General features: G+C 33.7%; 1 protein-coding gene across 1 annotated transcript in view; it reads right to left on the bottom strand.

Moving 5' to 3' along the window:
- Positions 1-20,940, bottom strand: part of PIGN (phosphatidylinositol glycan anchor biosynthesis class N) — a 100,917-nt gene that overhangs the window by 5,264 nt on the left and 74,713 nt on the right. The window contains exons 23-29 of the mRNA XM_023512401.1: positions 16,766-16,868; positions 15,008-15,094; positions 12,007-12,062; positions 11,629-11,704; positions 9,657-9,730; positions 5,510-5,552; positions 4,433-4,485 (exon numbers count right to left, since the gene is read on the bottom strand). Coding sequence (XP_023368169.1) covers positions 4,433-4,485; positions 5,510-5,552; positions 9,657-9,730; positions 11,629-11,704; positions 12,007-12,062; positions 15,008-15,094; positions 16,766-16,868 — 492 coding nt within the window. The remainder of the gene's footprint in view (positions 1-4,432; positions 4,486-5,509; positions 5,553-9,656; positions 9,731-11,628; positions 11,705-12,006; positions 12,063-15,007; positions 15,095-16,765; positions 16,869-20,940) is intronic.

Here is a 20,940-nt window from a genome sequence, read left to right as displayed (position 1 = left end):
CCCTGTCACAAGAAGATACAGGAATCATCACAGACAACAGCTGTTCTGGTTGGACTCACTTTAAATTTATGAACACAAAGGAGATTTGGTTCTTGTGAATGCCTCAATACCGACTGCACACTTGTGAATTACTTTTCTGTCTCTGAGCCAAACCACTTCACGTCCTGTCATTTCTTTTTAATGTTCTGTCACCTTCCTCCCATCTCAGCAGATGACTTGCTTATTTTATTGAGAGGAAACTGACAGAGCATCAGAATGGGAAGTACTTCTTCTCACCCTGCTAACCCACCTATATCTGTGCCCGTATCTCCTGTGCCTGCTCCTGTCTAAAACAAGCTCCTCCACTTCATTTTGGATCCCATCTCAATTTTCCTACTAATTAATGTTCCTTTTGCCAACTATCCCCTCCTTACTTATATCACTGATCCCTCCCTCTTTTGCATGAACATATTCTTTACCACATAAATGTGTAATTTCTCTCATCCTAAAAACAAACCAAAAAATCTCTCAAGTTCTCTTAGCTCCCTCCAGCACCATGCCAATTTAAAGCATCTTAAATTTGATAGATCCAAAAACCTATTCTTCATCTCCTGCACCTTCCTTCACCAAACTCAGTCCTCTTAAAGTCCTCTCTATCTCTGGAAGTGGCCTTACCATTCACTGAGTTACTCAAGACAAAAAACCTAGGAGTCGTCCTTGATTTTTCTCCTCCCAGTATATCTGATCCACCAACAAATTCTATCAACCTCACTTTTAAAACATTTTCTAAGACAAGCCTCTTGTCATCATTTTAAATTGCTACACTAATCTAAGCTGCCATCATCTCCAGCTTAGAATGCTATAACCTCTTAATCTTCCTGCTCCTCTCTTGATCCCTCCAAGGTGTTTTTTACACTGTGGTCAAAGCATTGTTCCACAATGTGAAGCAAGTAAAATCACCTCCTGCAGTCTCATGTTTCACTCTTTCAGGTAGAATAAATTCCTAATTCCTTGTAATGGCCTTCAAGGCCACTGTGATATCAAATGCCTACTCTCTGAACTCTCTCCCTGCCATGTTTCCCCTCACACCATTCTAGTTACACTAACCTTCATGTTTTCAAAAGTACTTAAAGACGTGGGGGAATCGTTATTATAGAAAGACAAATTAAAAAAAAATCCCTGTACATGTTTGCATGTAAATTAAGGCTAAAAGGACATATATAAAATATACTGAACAGCGGTCTTCTCTGAGGTAATGAATTATGAGTGACTTATTTTTTCTTAATGCTTTCAGTATTCTTCATACTAAGCTTGTGATACATTTATTTTTATGTGATGTTTACAAATTATGCTAAGTTCAGTCACAGAAGTCTAAAGCTGACTTCATAATTATCATAGAAATTTTCAACTCTACCCTTCCTTTGAGGCGGCACCTGTGGCTCAAGGAGTAGGGTGCCGGCCCCATACACCAGGGGTAGCAGGTTCAAGCCTGGCCCCGGCCAAAACTGCAAAAACAAAATAAACCTAAATCTACCCTTCCTTTGAGGCCTCAGAGGACACTTTAAAATCTGTACCAGTTCCTGAGATTAAAATGCTCAATGCAATAAACTGGATATAATGGTCACAACTTCCTGTTATAAGATTGTTTACTCCACAGCCCAGGGACTGAAGCTTGGAGTCACAGGTGAGATGAGGGAGGGAACGCAAATTATCTAGCATATAGCTTGAAGATCAAATCCAAGAAAGCTCAATTTGACCTTGGTTCCACAGGCAAGAGGTTGGAGCAGTGTAAACAAAGAAAAGCAATAAATACTGTAAAAATATTAACACTATAGAAAGGATAAACAAAATGTGGTATATCCATACAATGGAACATTATTCAGCAGTGCAAAAGAACAAAGTATTTTTTTACATATTACAATATAGATGAATGCCAGAAAAAAAATACACTAAGTGGAATAAATTATACACAAACAATTATACATTACAGGATTCTGTTTGCTGCGCTCTTGTAGTACGAGTAGTCCCAGGTACTCAGAAGGCTGAGGCAGGAGGACTGCTTCAGATCAGGAGTTCTAAGACTACCCAAGGCAACATAGCTAGACCCTTGTTACTAATTTAAAAAAAAAAAAAAGGAAAAGTCCATTAAAAAGCAACTAGAGAACAGAAAGAAAATTAGTGGTTGTCTGAGACTTGGTATGAGAATGGAGATAGACTATAAACAGGCCACAGAAAACTACAGAATAACAATATTAGTAGGTGGCATTTCTTGATGTTTATTAGATGCCAGGCACTATGCTAAATGCTTTCTATCAATTAATTCATTCCAAATGACTGTAAGAGAAAAGGAGGCTTAGAGAGATTAAGTTGCTCACCAATGGTCTCATAGCTTAAAAGCCGCAGAAATAGGATTCAAATCCAGGTGCACTGATCTAAAGCCAGTGACCCACTCTGCTCTGACCCACTATCTATCTGGACACTTTGGAAGAGAGAGCTGGTACGAAGGAGATATCTAAGCTTTCACATTTAAGAAACAAATGAAAACAAAAATCAATGATCTATGAAGTGCCTTTTATGCGCTAAGCAAACATGGCATGTAAGAGATTCAAATCAGATCTAGAATCTGTCTCAGAATTAATTTTGAGGGGGATAACAAAAGGATAGACTTGTTTTCTTTTTTCTCATAGAGAGGAAATTTAGCAGATTATGACAATTATGACATTCAAATCACAAGACAGAGGAAACTGACCTTGTTCAGCTTATACTTCAAATAATGTTAGAGGTATCACATGTTAAAATGTTTTCATATTAAAGGTTCTAGTATTCTAAATGAGTACATGAAATTTAAACCACCACATAAAATTCACACTACAACTTAAACAGCCTTATTTCTGTAAACAGAGATTGAGAGATTAAGAAAACACACAATAACACTAGAGTGATCTACTTCAAAACCCTAGCTTTAAGTAGTTTATTTTGTATCTTCCATTGTCTTTTAGTTCTCTACAGACTTAACATCTATCTTCCTCCCTCCTGTATACCAAGAAAACACTAATGTGTTAATGGTAAGAATTGAAGAGATGTCAATTGCTACTTCCTATACCTACCTCAAAATCATAGTGACACCTTCCATACTAGAATTTTCACTTTTTTTTTCACTGCATGCTTAAGAACATTTATGTGAGCATAGTCAGGCATCACATACCAACATTTCAGTTGATGATGAACCACATGTATTGCAACAATGGTACCGTTAGATTATAATATATGAGCTAGGTGTGGTGGTAGGTGCCTGTAGGCCCCACTATGTAGGAGCTGAGTGAGGAGTATCACTTGGGCCCAGGAGTTCCAGCTTATAACCAGCTATAATCATGGCAGTCTGGGTGATAGTGTAAGACCCTGTCTTTAAAAAATAAAAATTTTTTTAAAAGACAGTAATAAAGCTCAAAAATTCCTGTCATTTAATGACATCACAGCTATTGTAATGTTGGCAGTGCAATGCATTACTCATATCTGAGGTGATGTTGGTATAAACAAACCGACTGTGATATCTGTTATATAAAGTATAGCATATATGATTATGCACAGTACATAATACTTTACAGTAAATGACTGTATTATTGGTTTCTGTATTTACTATGCTTTTCATCATTATTTTAGAATGTATTCCTTTTACTTTTAAAAGTAAGTAACCTGTAAAACAGTCTGAATTAGGTCCTACAGGGAGCTTCCATGAGTGTTTCCCCTGGGGGCCAAGACATGGAGGTGGAAGACAGTGATACTAATGATCCTGACCCTGTTAGGCCTACGCCAAAGTGTCCTTGTCTTAGCTTCTAACAAAAGCATTTAAAATGTTTTAAAAAAAAATTAAATAAAACTTATAGAATAAGGATTTAAAGAAAAAACACTTTTGTACAGCTGTACAATGTGTTTGTTTCAAGCTATGTGTTATTTAAAAAGTCAAAAAAATAAAATTTAAAAGTTTATAAAGTCAAAAGGTTATAGTAGGATCAAGTTAATACATTATTGAAGAAATAAAATAATTTTTTCATAAATGCAGCTTATAGCATACGTGTACAGTAATGTAGTAGGCCATCACATTCACCCCTCACTCACTCACTGACTCACCCCTAAGCAACTTCCCATCCTGTAAGCTTCATTCACAGCAAGTACCCTATAAAAATATCATTTAAAAAATATCTTCCATGCTATATTTTTATTGTGCTTTTTCTATGCTTAGAAACACAAATACTTACCATTTGTGTTACAACTGCCTAGAGCATTAAATATAATAACATGCTATACAGGCTGTTAGCCTAGGAGCAATAAACTATATTCCATATAGCTAGGTGTGCAGTGGACTACACCACCCAGGTTTGTGTAGGTGCACCATGATGCTTACATAGTAACAAAAATCACCTAACAGAACATTTCATGACTATATTTACTATACCTTGTTCCAATATCAAGCCAGCTGCCATAATCCTTGACCAAGAAGAAAAAATGCTGTAAAATAAAACAAAATATGGCTTCATTAAAAACAAAGCTAGTTAGACTCGGTCTAAAAACAAACTTGTTTTATGATTGCATGTTACAGATTTATAACCCTTCAGGACAACTATCTGATTAGAATCAACAAAAATATTCCATTTACTAAACTTTTTGCTCACATTAAAATGACCAATAGTCAAAAAGTCAGAAACAGAATAATCATTTCAATCCAATGGACACAAATGTGATATCTGTCAATAAAGAAGAACCAGCCAACTTTCAAAAAGACATGAAGTACTACAGACATTAGTGAAAGAAGCTATATCATCTATTCAGCAATGAATATTTACTGACTGACCACTATGTGCTGAAAAATTCCCCTTCATAAGGCAGATAGTCTAGTGAATAATTCAGTCAGATTATCAGTGTTTGTATATGTGCACATGCATGTGAGAGATGAGTGTTCTTATTAGAAAAGACAGGCAATTATGGGAGCACAGAAGTAAGGCACAGACTCTGGGGCAGAAAGGAAGGCTTCCCAACGAAAGGTAAAATCTGAGTGAAAAATAAGAGTCAGTCAGGGTGCACCTGAATCTAGTTAAACTTCTGTGGCATACTTAAATTATGTTGATAAAATAAAAAGGACAAAATATATAATAAATAAATAAATAAACAGTAGGAGTCAGGAAAGAGAAGGTTGGGGAGAGAGTGTCTGGCAGAAGAAACAGCTGATACAGAGAGTACCACAAAAAAAAGTACACACATTTTAGGAGCTCCTGATCATGTTAAAAGTAAAATTGATCATTTTACTGTACAAATTACAGGTAAAATGGATGTGCACAGTATGTCTAGGTAAGCTTGACCAGTAATGGTATCTTTAATTCAACTTTAAAAAGTAATACATAGGTAACATCTCCAACAATATGAATATCTATACATTTTTTTCACATATAAAAACACATTCAGATTTATCTTGCTTAAATTAACTTAGCAGTTAGTTTCTAATCTTATTCATACTGACTACTCAGTAATGCCTTACCAGAGCCATAGTGTCTGATATGATGAGAACGAGAAGAAAAAGACTGGAAAAAAAATTTGAACAGATTACATATTCCTATACAATAGGAACATTTTTCAAACACACAAAATCCAAGGGAGAATAATAGAACAATCCAATATTCTGTTAGTACTTTTGCTTCTAAAAATACTACTTTCAACAAGATAGAATTCTTTTCATATTATCATGGGTGACCATCCCTCAGAGATGAGCTGGACTTCAACACGTATTAGAAGACTATACATCTGAAAAATGACTAATATCCAGAATCTACAAGGAGCTAAAACAAATCAGAGAGAAAGAAATGAAACATCCCATTAAAAAGTGAACAAGACACTAACAAGCATTTTTCTAAAGAAGATATACAAATGGCCAATAAACATATCAAAAAATTATCAATATCGCTAATCATAAGGGAAATGCAAATTAAAACCACAATGAAGTAACACTTTACCCTTGTCAGAATGGTCATTGTTAAAAACTTAAAAAAAGCAAACAATACATGTTGGTGCTGACAAGTTCAAAAGGGAATGCTTATATTCAGTGTTGGTGAAAACTATAAATTAGGACAACAGTATGGAAATTCCTCAAAGAACTAAAAGTGGACCTACCATTCAATCCAACAATTCTCCTGTTAAAGATCGATCCAAAGGAAAAGAAGTCATTACATCAAAAAGACACATGCACTCATATGTGGGGGATCCTGTGTACCCTTCCCCTACCCCGAAGTACCTTGCAAAACCATGGTACAATATCACAAGCGAGATATTGGCATTGATACTGTCAGGATGTGAAATATTCCATCATCACAAGGACCTCTCACTGTGTCTATCCTCCTTTACCACCTCCTGCCTAATTCCTAACCCTAGCAACCAGCAAACTGTTATACATTTTTATAATTCTGTTTTTAAGAATTATATAGTCATTTATATAACAAATAAGACCATTTATGTAACACTTTGTTACCTTTTAGGACTAATTTTTCTCACTCTGTATGATTCTCTCAAGATTCAGCCAAGGTGTTGTGTGCACCAATAGTTAGTTTATTTATTTATTTTTTTTAGAGACAGAGTCTCACTTTCTCACCCATGGTAGAATGCCGTGTTGTCACAGGTCACAGCAACCTCCAACTCCTGGGCTTAGGTGATTCTCTTCCCTCAGCCTCCCAAGTAGCTGGGACTACAGGCACCTGCCACAACACCCAGCTATTTTTTTTGTTGCAGTTTGACTGGGGCTGGGTTTGAACCCGCCACCCTCAGAATATGGGGCCGGTGTCCTACTCACTGAGCCACAGACGCCGCCCCAGTTTGTTTATTTTTATTGCTGAATGGTACTCCACTGTATGGTTATGCAATGGTTTACTTAATCACCCAAGTACTGAAGGACATCGGGGTTGTTTATGTTATAAACAAAGCTGCTATACACATTTGTGTATGGTGTTTTGTGTGTAAACACGTAATTTCGTTTCTCTAGAAAAAATATCCAAGAGTGCAATTGCTGGGTCATCTGGCAAGCTGCATGTTCACTTTAATAGGAAACTGTAAAACTCTTTTCAGAGTAGCTGGACAATTTTCCTAAGCATTGTATAAAAGCATCCTTACCAGCTTTACATCCTTACTAGCTTTTGGTGACGCCCCTACTTTTTAATTATTCTGACACACGTGTAATAACATCTCATTGCGGTTTAATGTGCATTTCTTAATGGCTAATGATGCGGAACAACTTTTCATTGGCTTATCTGCCAGGTTTATATCTTCATGAGGTGCTTTATTCATTTTCTAACTGAATTGTTTTTTCTTGTTGAGTTTTGAGAGTTCTTTATATATTCTACATTCCTGGTTTGTAAACATTTTCTCCCAGTATGTAGCCTGTCTTCTCATCCTCTTAGCAGAATCTTTCACAGAGCAAAATCTTTTAATTTTGAAGAAGCCCAACATCTTAATTCCAGTCTGTGAGACACATAAATCCTGTTTCTCTCAGCTACTATTAGATTTTCATTGCTCACAGCCAAAAGTATTCTTAACAGATCAACCAGTGGGAAATCTCCATGCCCAGATATTCCCTCTTAGTAATATCTATCCAAAATATACAAGGTTTTGTTGATGAATGAACCCAGTTATTGAGACAGAAAAACTAGATAAATTATTGATATTCAGAAAAGTTCGTTTATGTCATGCAAAATAAAACAGTGTTAACATAGCTTTTCTACTTCATCTTTGTTCAATACATATTTTAAGAAAAGCAGTTGGAATCCTCTCACTGGTGGTTATATTCAACTTATCCTTGGCCTTATGGACCTAATAAACAGTCATTAGCATAAACTGTACCACTACCTTAACTCTTAGGCTTTTAAGAGTTGTAAGAAAATGTTTAGTAACATAGACAATGAGGCTGTAAAAATGTGAACAGTAAGAAGAGATAATATATTAGTGGTATCTGACAAGGGGATATGGCAGTGAGGAATGGATAGACTTTGGCTTCAATGATGGATTAAATAAAGAAAACAGGATGAGAAGCCAGTTTGCAACAGGAAGAAAAGGAATTGCTGGGTTCATTGTGAGACATACTAAATTTAAAAAGTCAGTGTGACATGCAGGAAGAAATGCCAGTGACTTGTAAGGTATTAAAAGTCAAGAGAGCAGACTTTTTTAAAGCCTTAATTTTGTCACTTTTGCCACAGTTCTCTCCCATTATATTTAGTTTTCCATTGTACTAGTTTCATGATCAGATTACTATATACACACATACAAATATAAGGATATATAAACACACACTTAAATGAGCCTTCTACTTCTCATTCCACATGTTCTCAGCTCTGATACATATAAATCTTAATTAAAATCTCTTCTAAAAATATCATCCATAACAAAGATGTAGGAACATATGTGTCATTCACCAGTGTTTTATTCTACCTATCTTTTATGTGATGTTGCCAAGGCATAAATGTTCTCATTGTTAAATTCATGTAAATATCTTGCAAAAATATACTAAACAAAACTACAAGTGAGATTTCGACTATTCTTAAGAAGCAGAAGAAAAAAAATTATTATGGCATATGCATAATATGCTAAACCTAGTTCCGGCTTAAATTCATCAAGAACATGTAAATTTATGTTAATATTAGTTATTTCAGCATTGAATATGCCAGCTTGATTCACGAATAACAAAACTGCTAAGAAACTTCATATTTATATCAAGTGCTCTTCAGAGTCCCTGTGCTGATGAGACAATTTTATTGGTTAAAAAAAACAAACAACAAATAGTTGCATTTACAGCTTCTATTTTATAGTCTTGAGTGCTTAAGGCTACTCCAAAAAGTCCTCAAAACTCAAAAAGAATAATTTCCATTTCATTTGTCAAATGTGTAGACATCAAGACTAACAAACTGTATAAATTATTGACAGTAAGAAAAATGTAAGCCATGTAAAACTAAGTAATGTTAACAGAGTTATCTAATACAATTTAAGAAATAAGCCAAGAGAATGTGAGAATGATATCCTTTGCTATTGTAGGCATAGTTATATCTATAACAACCAGGAAATTAACTACAGTAATTTAACACTTATGTTTTACTGTTTTCTAAGAAAGCTCTTCAATAGCTTGTTTTTTTTGAAAACAAAGTCTTGCTCTGTTGCCTGGCTAGAGTGCAGTGGCATCATCATACCTCACTGCAGCCTCTAACTCCTAGACTCAAGCAATCCTCCTGCCTCTGCCTCCCAAGTACTTAAGACTAAAGGTATGCACCATCATGCCTGGCTAATTTTTTTATTTTTGTAGAGACAGGATCTCACTATTGTCAGGCTGGTCTTAAACTGTTGGTCTAAAGTGATTCTCCACCTCAGCTTCACAAAGTGCTGGGATTAGAGGTATGAGCCACCACTCCTGGCCTTAAATAATGTTCTCATAATATCCTGTTGCTAAGAAAGCATGTTTATCTGGTAGAGGCCCTAAATCAACTAAAGTCCTCCAGTGACAATGGAATTCTGACTAAACAGGCAAAATATTTCTCATTTTTGTAATAATATATATTAGAGTATCTTAATAGCAATCACATAAAATATCTTCAAATGTTTACTTTCATTTTCTAAAAGCACACAAATCCAGTGCTTCTTAAGCTAATTCATCTTACCTTTTTGATGACAACTGAGTAGTTAACTGAACTGCTTCGAAAGCACACATAACAAGAACAAAAGGGATTAAAATCTGTTTAAAAGAATAAGAAATGATGCCATGAGTAACTGAAGCATTTGAAAGACTTTATGAAACAAATACTATTTCTGCTTATAGAAATGTTTTTAATTTCTCAAGTAACATATATACTAATGAAGAACCCTAAAATAAAAGCATGATACCAATGACACATAAAATACTAGTGAAACTGATCTAAATTTTTTTTTTTTTTTTGGCTGGGGCTGGGTTGGAATCCACGTCCTCTGGCATATGGGGCCGGCACCCTATTCCTTTGAGCCACATGTGCCGCCAAAACTAATTTAAAATTTTACCACAAATGCAGTAATAAAGACAGCAAACACCAATAAACATTCTAATAAAAGTCTATGGCAAAGTCTGTTCTATTTAACTCATTCTAATAATTAACAAGAATATTCAAAAGATTCTAAGAGGGTATGAAAGGCATAGAATGCCCAAATCAAGTAAATTGCTTGATTGATAATTTGATTCACAGATCCCTGAATCCACATGGTTATTTGAAACTATATTGCTATAATATGGTCCGCTGCTTTATCACTGCTTTTTGGTTTTCAAAAAAAATGTGAATTTCTGATCATAAAATCCACACTCATTGTAATAAATTTGAAAAAATATAGAGAAATTTATAATAAAATTTATGTTGGCTGAAAACTCATAATCTAGAGCTAATACTGTTAGTATTTTAAGGTATTATTTTCTAATGACCAATTTTTAATAATATAATTTACTTGATTTTTCAGATAAAGTAGGGAGACACAGACAATAAATGATGTTTAAGACTGTGTAAGATTCTTTTCACATAACAAACATATGAATAAAACAGAACTCAAGAAAGCCCTCATTTCTGGGCAAATCAATCAACAAAAGTCAAGTGTTCTGTTTCATTAAAGTTTACTGAATTATGCTGGAGATTACGAATCTAGCATTATAATTTGAGCTTTGCATTTCTTTCTTTTTTCTTGTTTTTTACAACCACAATTTTTAGAAACGTCAATGAAAATTAAGGAACTAATAACAAGTTTTAAAACAACTCAATAGAGAATAAGTCACGAGAAAATGTTGAATCTCTTTTTAACAATTCTTAAACTTAATATTGTGTTAGCATAGTAAGAAAAAGTAGATATTAATCCTTTTAAGGACAAACACCTTTAATAATTACTACTTATGTGATCCAAACTGAAAGTAATCAGATTTTAGGCAGGTATCAGTTACTTTATTTGGCCATATATATATATAAAAACTATGCAAAATGTGCCAGGCACTATGGTTGAGGGAATTTGGTAGAGGGAGTAAAACAAGCATAATGACCTTAGAGAAGAAGGGCAAGGACATGAACTACATTTCACTGGGGAGTCTAAACCTCTGGGAAGCAGGGAATACATTATTATCTTTGTATTGTCAGCACCCAGCTAGGGCCTACCACAGTACTGAACATAGGTAGCACTCAATGACATATCTGTCGAATAAACTGATCAATCCAAAGTACATGGATTATGAGAAAAGTCAGCATGTTGGCAATCATTCATGGGTAGGGACATGGGTTCAGGGAACCTTAGAATCTTGAACAGCACTGCAGTTTTGATCCCAGCTTCCCCATAGGCCATAATAATATTTAATAAGGACTTTCTAGGACTAACATGATCCTTACTGTACTGTAGTCAAATAGGTTTAAGAGTAAAGCAAAAAAATTAACTGTATTTTGGAGTAAGGGGCAGGATGTCCCACCTCCAGTTGAGCAATGGTATAATGCCAAGTCGAAAAGGTATTTTCTTTCTGTTGTTATTTAACTGTGTCGTAAAGACTATATAACCTAGTTATGTAATCTTAAAGTCACAGTGCATTCATATACTTAATCAATAACTTAATAAAAATAAGAAAATAAGAAAACTAACCTTCCACATCATCAGGGCTCCCATCATAAAAGGACTAAACACAGTCAGAAAACAATAGACAGAGGCAAGGTCAAAGCTAGGGGATTATAACAAAGAAAAAGGATTTAGAATTCACACTGTAACGTCAAATGAATGTTCTGCTATAAGGAGCCTAAACTAATTCTCTGAAACCTACTTTTACTAAAATACAAATATACATCATATCAAAAATTATTATGAAACCACTAAAATGAACAGTATCGATCTGAATATGCGAATACATACAAATCTCCAAAATATATCATTCAGTACAGAGGCAAGGCACAGGACAAAAAGCATAGAAGTCCCAATTTGCACTGTATTTTTGGTTATACATAGGCTGTTTTCATTTAAAATTACCTGTTAATAGAGGCTATATTTCCAGTTCCAAAAAATGCTGTCACTAAGAAAAAAACCTAAATAGAGTTAAGGAAATGGCAAAACAAGTCAGAATTTATACAACGTTCTTCTTCATTCAGGAAAGACATGCTAATTCTCTATGAGTATAATTGCTGTTTTACTTGTCTATTGTCATGAATTGTCCTAAATGAGTGTACCATCTTATCTCCATATGAATGTATTGAGAAATAACTTTAGGAAGGTTATTTTCCTCTTCCCTGACATGAGTGAGTTGAACCGTGTTGGTAGTTGGCTGCTAATGATTTTTTCAAAAGAAGAATATAGATGACCTAGTGCATATCACACACCTTTGCAGCTAAAAGACATACTTTTAGTTTATATGCCCACGTTTACATGTGCCCACTACATGTACAAGACATGCTAGACTCCTAAAAGTTCAGAAAGAAACAAGATTATGTTTTTAAATAATTCAATAGAGAAGACACATGAGAAAATGTTGAACATCTTTCTGACATTTCTTAAACTCACGTTTTTATTTGTACAGTAACAAAAAGTAGATATTAATCCTACAGGTGTTCAAGAACTTATTGCCACAAAGTACTTAAAATAGTGCCTGGCCCATTGAAGGGGCTCGATAAATGTTATTTAGTTTATTATTACAGACACACAAAAGTGGTAAACATACACCAGAAAGGAAGTATGAATGACAACAACTTTCAGTGGAAAAGTGGCATTTGAGATGGTGAATTGACCCTTAAATGTATTCATGAATCCATTTTTTCAACCAATCATCCAACCAATTACTAGACATTGTCTAGTACATGCTGGAGATAGAGCTAGGCACAAAGAAAATGAATGTAAATAGTCTCAAAATGCTCATATGGTGACCAAGATTATAATGATATGTCAAAGTAGAGGACAGACATTTTAAGGAAAAGAAATAGTGTGAAAATAAATGACATAGCCAAGAAACAGTAAACAAGTGTGATATGTACGTAAGAGTTTATTAGACGATACAGTGAAAGACGAATCAAACACAGACATGGCCCACCAGAGAGAATAACTTCAGTGAGAAGTGGAGGTTGTCAGTCAGTTTGGGACATATATTTGGTGATGCTCAGCAGAACACTGAACATGTGGCTCTTAAGGTCAGGAGGGAAGTTAAGGCTAGAAAAATAGATCTCAGAGTTGTTGGCACAGAATGTCTGTCAAAGCTCTAGGAAAAGATGGCATTACCCAGTCACAATAAGAGAAGGTTAATGACTTAGCTTAGAGAACAAAATATGATTTGAGATTAGGCAAAGGAAGAGATATTAGAAAGGAGATTAGAGATGACATAAAAAGCTAAGAAGAAAACTTGGATTGTGTCCTGAAAGTCAAAGGAAAAGAAAGAAGAAAATGAATAGAGTTGACTGTTACAGTGTGGTTATGTGAACTGGAGGATGGGAAACCTGTGCCCTCAAGGCCACATGTGGCCCTTCAGATCCCCAACTGGGGCCCTGTGACTAAATTCAAATTTCACAGAACAAAGGGATTTTGTTCAGTCAAAAGGCCTCACTCAAGGATCCAGAAAACCACATGGCCCCAAGGCCACAGGTTCCCCACCCCAATACCCCCTAGTAGACACACATAAAATTGGTATCTTGAAGAAATATCCACACTATCCCGTTCATTAGAACATTATTCACCATAGCCAAAAGATAGAAACAACATAAATGTTCACTGGTACATGAATAAAGAAAATGTCTCCATATATGTGTATATAATGGAATACTATTCAGCTTTAAAAAAGAAAATCTTGCCTTTTGTGATAACATGAAGGAACCTGAGAACATTATGCTAAGTGAAATAACCCAGACACAGAAAGATAAATATTATATGACCTCACTTATATGTGAAAACTAAAATAGTCAAATTTAGAAACAAAGAGAAGAGTAATCATTGCCAGGGACCAAGAGGAGAGTGAAAGCAGATGTTGGTCAAAGGGCACAAAGTTTTAGTTATGAAAGATAAATAAGGTCTGGCCTGTAATCCTAGCACTCTGGAGGCTAAGGTGGGTGGACTGCTTGAGCTCAGGAGTTTGAGACCAGCCTGATCAAGAATGTGCCTAAAGTCCCAGCTGCTTGGGAGTCTGAAGCAAGCGGATCACTTGAGCCCAAGAGTTTGAGGTTGCAGTAAACTCTATCCTGGGCAACAGAGTGAGACTGTCCCAAAAAACAAACAACAAAAAAAGATATAAAAGGCCTGGAGATCTGTATTTAATACAATATTATATATTTGAAATGTGCTAAGAGTTGATCTTACATGTTTTCAACACAAAAAAATTATAGAAAAAAGGAAATAGTAACTATGTGAGATGATGGATACATTAATTATATTGATTACAGTGATCACTTTATAATAAGATATCAAACATCAAGTTGTTTACCTCAAATATAAAAATTCAATTTTTATTTATCAATTATATCTCAATAAAGCTGGAAAAAATTAAATAAAATAAAGGAAATACTTCTCTTTGAATTTCTTGCAGCCAGTCAATCAGCCCTCCCAAAGTGAGACTTGTATTCTTCCAAAATCACTAATCCTACTAACTTCCACAATATTGCCTCTGTGTAATTCAAAAACTCTTGTGAGGTAGATGTTATATAACACATGCTTAGTATAAAACACGTGTTAAAATAATCCTAGGGTGAGAGATATTAGATTGGAGTTGGGAGATGAGATTTTGCCTGTAGCTGGAATGTTTTAAATTTTTAAAAATACATGCGTATGTTTGAATGGTGGGAATACATACACAAATGTGCACTCGTTATTTCATTCTTTATACTTTCCTATAGTTAAAAAAAACCTTCAACTGTGAACCATACAAGAAAACTACAGTCGAAAAAGAGGGTAAACAGCCTCTGAATTAACACCACTAGCAAGCAACAGACAGAAACACCTTCCATGTCATCTGACGTCATTAAGAGGTTGCAGCCTTAAAAGTCTCAACAAAGGATACAAGAAAAAAGGCCCTACGGATGTCATCCAGATAGAGCTGCCGAAACTGAGTTATATCAGCATTATAGGAGAATTGGATACTGGTGAGCTGCGAGATAATAATAATGTTAATGCACAATAACAGCTCACTTCTACACTCAAAGGCAACCTTATAACGGCTAAGTCACAATGGCTAGAAACATATTCTGTGCTGAAAAAAAATCAACAATAAATCTTTTCCTAGCTTAATTATACCTTAATAAAATCTGCCAAAAAGTATAATATGTTGCTAATAATACAGAAAACAGAGTTGCAGTGTGTGTACACTATGTGTGTAATAAAAGAATTGGGCTTTTTCTTATCCTACATAAAGGTTTCACTTTTAAATCCCAATATAATTTTTCCCTTTTCTTGATCTTCTTAAACTGAAGTATGCTATGATATTTAAAGGGATGGTAAAAATCAAATATTTCTGTTTCTTTGTTTTCTTTGTTCCTCTGTTAATTCTATTTGCAGATAAACTATTTTCTCTCTATGATATAAAAAAAATATTCCTGTGTTTGGAAAATAGAAAATTGTGCAATTTCAACAATATAAGTATAGTCTTGTTAATTCTCTTTTCTCCTCAAAATAACACTGATGGGTGAGTCAAAGGAAGACTTTCCACACCCCCAATCCCCATATAAGTTCTAGAAAAAGATAAACTTGACTTCAGTTAAAATATGGAATTTAAAAAATAACACAATGATCCTCAAGCTGCTGAAATATTTAATGTTAAGGATAATCTCTATTTGCATGAATTTGGTCAAAAATGCTTTTCATGTACTGTTTTAATATTCTAAGACTGAAAGTTAAAAACCAGTAATTATTAAATATACTTCAATAAAGTTTCTTCTTTATTAAAATTAATTATTCTGAATTATTAATTACTTCCCTTAAAAACTTAACTGAAAACCGTTAAGGAAAGTGTTTTTTGGCTACATCATTTTATCCTCAGTAAAACTGTAAATATTCTATCACCAATTTCTTAGAATTATCTTCAGTTCTAAAAAAGAGACATCAATTTAACTCTCTCAACATAATAAAGGTATTCTCAAAATTTTGTTGAATATTAGCCAATTCGAGCATATTGTGTTTCATAAGAAGTCTAAGGTCTGGATGAAGACCACGATCATTAAGGTGACAGATTAGGCACCTTGAATCAGGATGACTAGAAAGAGAAAAACAACAATAGAAATTTAAACGTCATCATATAATCAAATTCATAAATTGACTTGTGACAACATAAACATTCTTCTGACTAAAATAAATTGGTGGAAGGAAAAATTAGATGTGAAAACAGAAAGTAAAATATAAATTTCAACTTCAGCATCAGCATTTTTGAAATTTATTAAATCTTGAGATAATTACATGTTGAAAGTGGTAGAGATACTGAAAACTCATAAAGTAAATGACAGTAAATAAGATAAAGGGCATTCTTTTCTTCTCTTTGCCCTCACCTATTATCTATTATTTTTATATCTGTGATTCTCAAGTGACCACTAAGAAAGGGCCAACCTCAATATTGCCCATAAAACAATAAAATTGTACTTTCTGAATAAGTAAAAATTTTCCTTACAAATTGTTTAACTGAATTATTAATACCAAATATAATTTACTAAAGTTCTTTAAACACAAAAATTTTAAGTAGAAAAAATCTTTGATGAAATAACATTGTGACTTCCTTAGACAGAGGGTAGTTTTAATATTCTCAAACATAACAATGACTTTGACAAGCTACCTTTTGTTTATAGGAAACACCAGAATGCTGTAGGGTTTCTTGTTCCATGTATATCCAGACAAACATCAAACATGACAACACTAATGGAAAGAGAGCTTCATACCTAAGGAGTGGAGATGGAGGGGTAGAAATCAAAAGAAAAAAAATTTAAATAAAAATGCAAATTTATACCGAGAGATGTTCCTCAAAACAATTTTGATAATGTTCTTAGTCACAGTAACACAAAATTTAAAATGTCTATGCTTTTCAGAAGAAAGCAGCAAAGGAAAGTAATATAAAAATCAACTTCAATATCAAATATTTTGAAATGTATTAAATCTTAAGATAATTACTTTAAATGGTTCAGATATTGAAAAATCATTTACACAGTAAGTAACAGATATACCTAAAAAAGAAAGAAAACATTAAGACACAGGTAAAAAGATAATTCCTGAGGTAAAATTATTAATATACATAAAAAAGCACAAGATGAACATTCCAAATTTTCTAAAATATGGGTAATACAGGAACACAAACAAAAATATGTTTGACCTTATCAATAACTGATATGAAAATTAAAGCAATGGTAAGATATTATATTCACTTATATTTATCAATATTAAAAAAAACAGTACTGACAAGAGCGTAAGGAAAAAGGAACTCTTCATACTCTCTACAGCATTAGAGACTTTTTGGAAGGCCACCTAAAATTATTTATCACGAAATCTGAAAAATATTCATATACTATAATATAATAGTGCCATTTCTTGGAATTTACCTTGAGAAAATAGTAAGATGTAAGTACTAAGATTTCCATTATAAACATGTTGTGATACTGCTTATAGAGGGGAGAAACGGAAAACAACCTATATGCTCACAGAGGAGTGACTGAATAACCTGTGGAACACCTACAGGCTGGAGTATAATACAGACAGAAAAAGAAAGAAGAAATGCTCATGAGATGAAACAGTAACAGAAGCCTTTTCTAAATTATTTCCTCTTAGTTTGGGATAACTGGTCCACCCCGGTAATCCCCAAATACTCTATTATAAGTCCTTACACCATCTTAATCACATGTTTATTTGTATGTATCTCCTACTAGTTTATAAAATAAGTCTGTGATTCTGTTGCCACCATTGCTGGCCTAGGTAGATCACAAAAAGTACTGGTTGAATGAAGTTCAACCTAATCAGAAGTTACAAAACAAAACAAAGCAAAATAAAGCCTTATTTCCTTTTAGATTCTTTCAAGTACTAAACTATCTATACACCATATGGCACTATTTCCTAAACATAAGAAAGCAAAAGAAACAAAATTCTTTAAATTCCATCACAGATCATAAAACTGTAATACTGAAGACCAGGCAAAAAACATTTAGGTTTGAGAAAACATACATAAATCACTTGTTATATAAGATTTAGAATTCAATTCAAGTTGGGAGGAAGAAGGAGTGAGGGGATGGGTGTGCTCCCACCTAATGGGCTCAATGTCAGGGTGTATGGTACAACTCCGAGTTCAGGACACAACTACAACAGGTATTTTACCTAACAAATGCAAACATTGTAACCTAATTGTTTGTACCCTCATATTAATCTGAAATTAAACAATATATTAAATGGGAAATTCCAGAAACAAACAAAACAATGCACAAGGAAATGAACAGACACTACATACATGAGAAAATAGCATTAGGAAAACAAGTACAGAACACTGTACAAAGTATCATTTTTGACCTATTAAAACAGACTTTGATATTCTTGGTTAAAAACGAAAATAACCATTAAGGATATGATGAAATAGTATCCCTCAAAGTTCGTTAAGTAGGAAGAAAGACACAAAATTGTACATGTACTGTGATTATTTCTAAGTTAAGAAAACAGATACAAGGCTAAGCTGAAAAGATACCAGAGCATCAACAAGAGTAGAATTAGTGATTTTCTTTCTTATTCCTACTTTCTGAAATATAATGATACTACTGTTACAATGATTAAAAAAAATAATTGGAAAGCAAAAATTTAGAATGCCTTTATCCCGGGCATTCTTGAAAGGTCAGTTCAATTTCCACAAGTCCTTGATGGCACCAACTCAGTCCCCCTATTCAAGCTCTTTCTCTAGTCATTCTTTATATCACACAATTCACAACAACTTAATTGCTCCATTTTGTAGTTGTCTAACACTGTAAAATATAGCTCTTATTTTATGGCAGCTTATAACTGTATTGTACACTGGTAGGACACTAATTGTTCTTTCTATATGCTCCATACTGCTCAGGACACTGGTGAAAGAAAAAACAATTGTTGATTAATTGAGTAAAGAAGGGGCATACTCTGGGCAAAAAGGGACCATAATTTTAAAAAGAAGATTTGCAATTATATACATAGCTACTTTTTCCTAATACATAATAACATAATTTTATAGGTCTGCAAATAGTGCTACAGGTTTATTTCCTTTCAAAAACTATATACAATGATCACTTTCTTCCTACGGGACTTTACCTCTTAAGATAATCAATATTTTGTATAAAGTCTTTGTATCTCAGTTAATAAACTGAAATACCAATGAAATATCATCACAGACTTGGAGAAAACAGAACGAAACTTTACCAATTTAGGATCTGCTGGTTTGGTCTCTATACAAATTGAATAGGGCTGACAAGGAGTTTAACTTTGTATTATATAAAGGAACAAGGTAAACAAATTTCAGAGGGAAATGTTTAACCATCTTTAACCAAAAGAACAAATGATTTTCAAGTATTATAATAGTTTTCATTTGCATAAAAATAATTAAGTACTGATTAAAAATGAATCTTCTTTATTCACTAAATCAAGGACACATTGTTAGAATTTAGAATTACTATATTTCCATCATATAATAAAACTACGCTTCTTTTAAATATCCTGTAATGCTGAACATTCACTAATTTACATAAAGAACCCTCCAGGTCATGATAAACCCTAACAGGTGGACTAAGTTTTGCAAAACTGATTTGAAACACTGAAAAATATACAAACTGAAATGATTAGACTGTGCTGTTTCAAGATAACCTTTTGAGGGTTTTTTTTCAAAGCTAAATATAGTTTCTGAGTTGAACAATGTATCACTTAATGCATTCATTAATAAGGTCACACATGGCATTAATATTCTGATTAAGGATATGAATTTTCACTTTTTAGACTTTCTTAAAGTACGTTAAAAATACATGTGATAATCTGTTTTTGTGTCTCTTATGACTACTAAACTAGTGACTGAAAACACTATAGTACCCCCAAGGTAAATTACACAATTAACTCACTCTACACTAATAGTTTTTTCACTCAAAATTAAACTTTAATTATCCTTCCTTTCCATATTCCCTTTCTAATCCAGTGAACCAGATCTATTTCTAGGTTTGCTGACATTTTTTAATCAACCACATTATTGCTTTAACATTTTAAGGTTTAAAAAGAGAAGGATTATAGACTATTAAATGATTACATAGATGTTAGCACATATTTCTGGATCCTTTCAAACATTTATTTCCATAAATCAACCTCTGGGTGTGATTATCTTGAAACTCATGTGTCACCTCAACATGGTGACTTAGAATAGAGATGATTTTATATTCTGCTTTCTTACATAGACCAAAAACTTGTACATATTTAAATTCATTTTTACTTGGATGAATTCTAATACATATGTATAACAAAATTATTTATCCTGAAATTTCACCAATAAAAAGGAAAAGGGTAAGGGGTTCTAGCTCTCAAGATGTTTATCACTCTTGAATATGAAAAGCTGGATGCTTACAGACTTCAAGTTTTATTTGAAAGTTCAAAGATTTAAATCTCAAAGCAAGCCCATCTTAAGATCTTATTAGGCAGCTGCTGAAAATTTCCATTATGCTTATATTACATCTTTGTCGCTGTGGCCCACATCTGATTAGTCAGGGGAAAGGGAGACAATAGGAGGTGAGGGGAGCTCTGGTAGAGGAAGAGGTTTAGCACCCCACTGGATTATCTCCTATCCTGGGAATATAAGAACTCCTGAAGTCTAGGTCACTTAGGATATTAGCATCTACTATGAAAATAATTTGAGAATATCTCTCTAATCCTAAATTAGAACAACTAAGTTTCCCAAGCCTTGGACCCAAAATAGCTTTACAGAATCACTAACTATACATAATTCATCGACAGCATGATGGTGAAGCCCTATATTTA

Source organism: Otolemur garnettii, unplaced genomic scaffold (assembly GCF_000181295.1).
Source record: "Otolemur garnettii isolate 467f Iridium unplaced genomic scaffold, OtoGar3 scaffold00027, whole genome shotgun sequence".
In the NCBI taxonomy this organism is placed as follows: domain Eukaryota; kingdom Metazoa; phylum Chordata; class Mammalia; order Primates; family Galagidae; genus Otolemur; species Otolemur garnettii.
The sequence above is the reverse complement of the archived record's forward strand: the minus strand, read 5'-3'. Positions and strand labels throughout refer to the sequence as shown.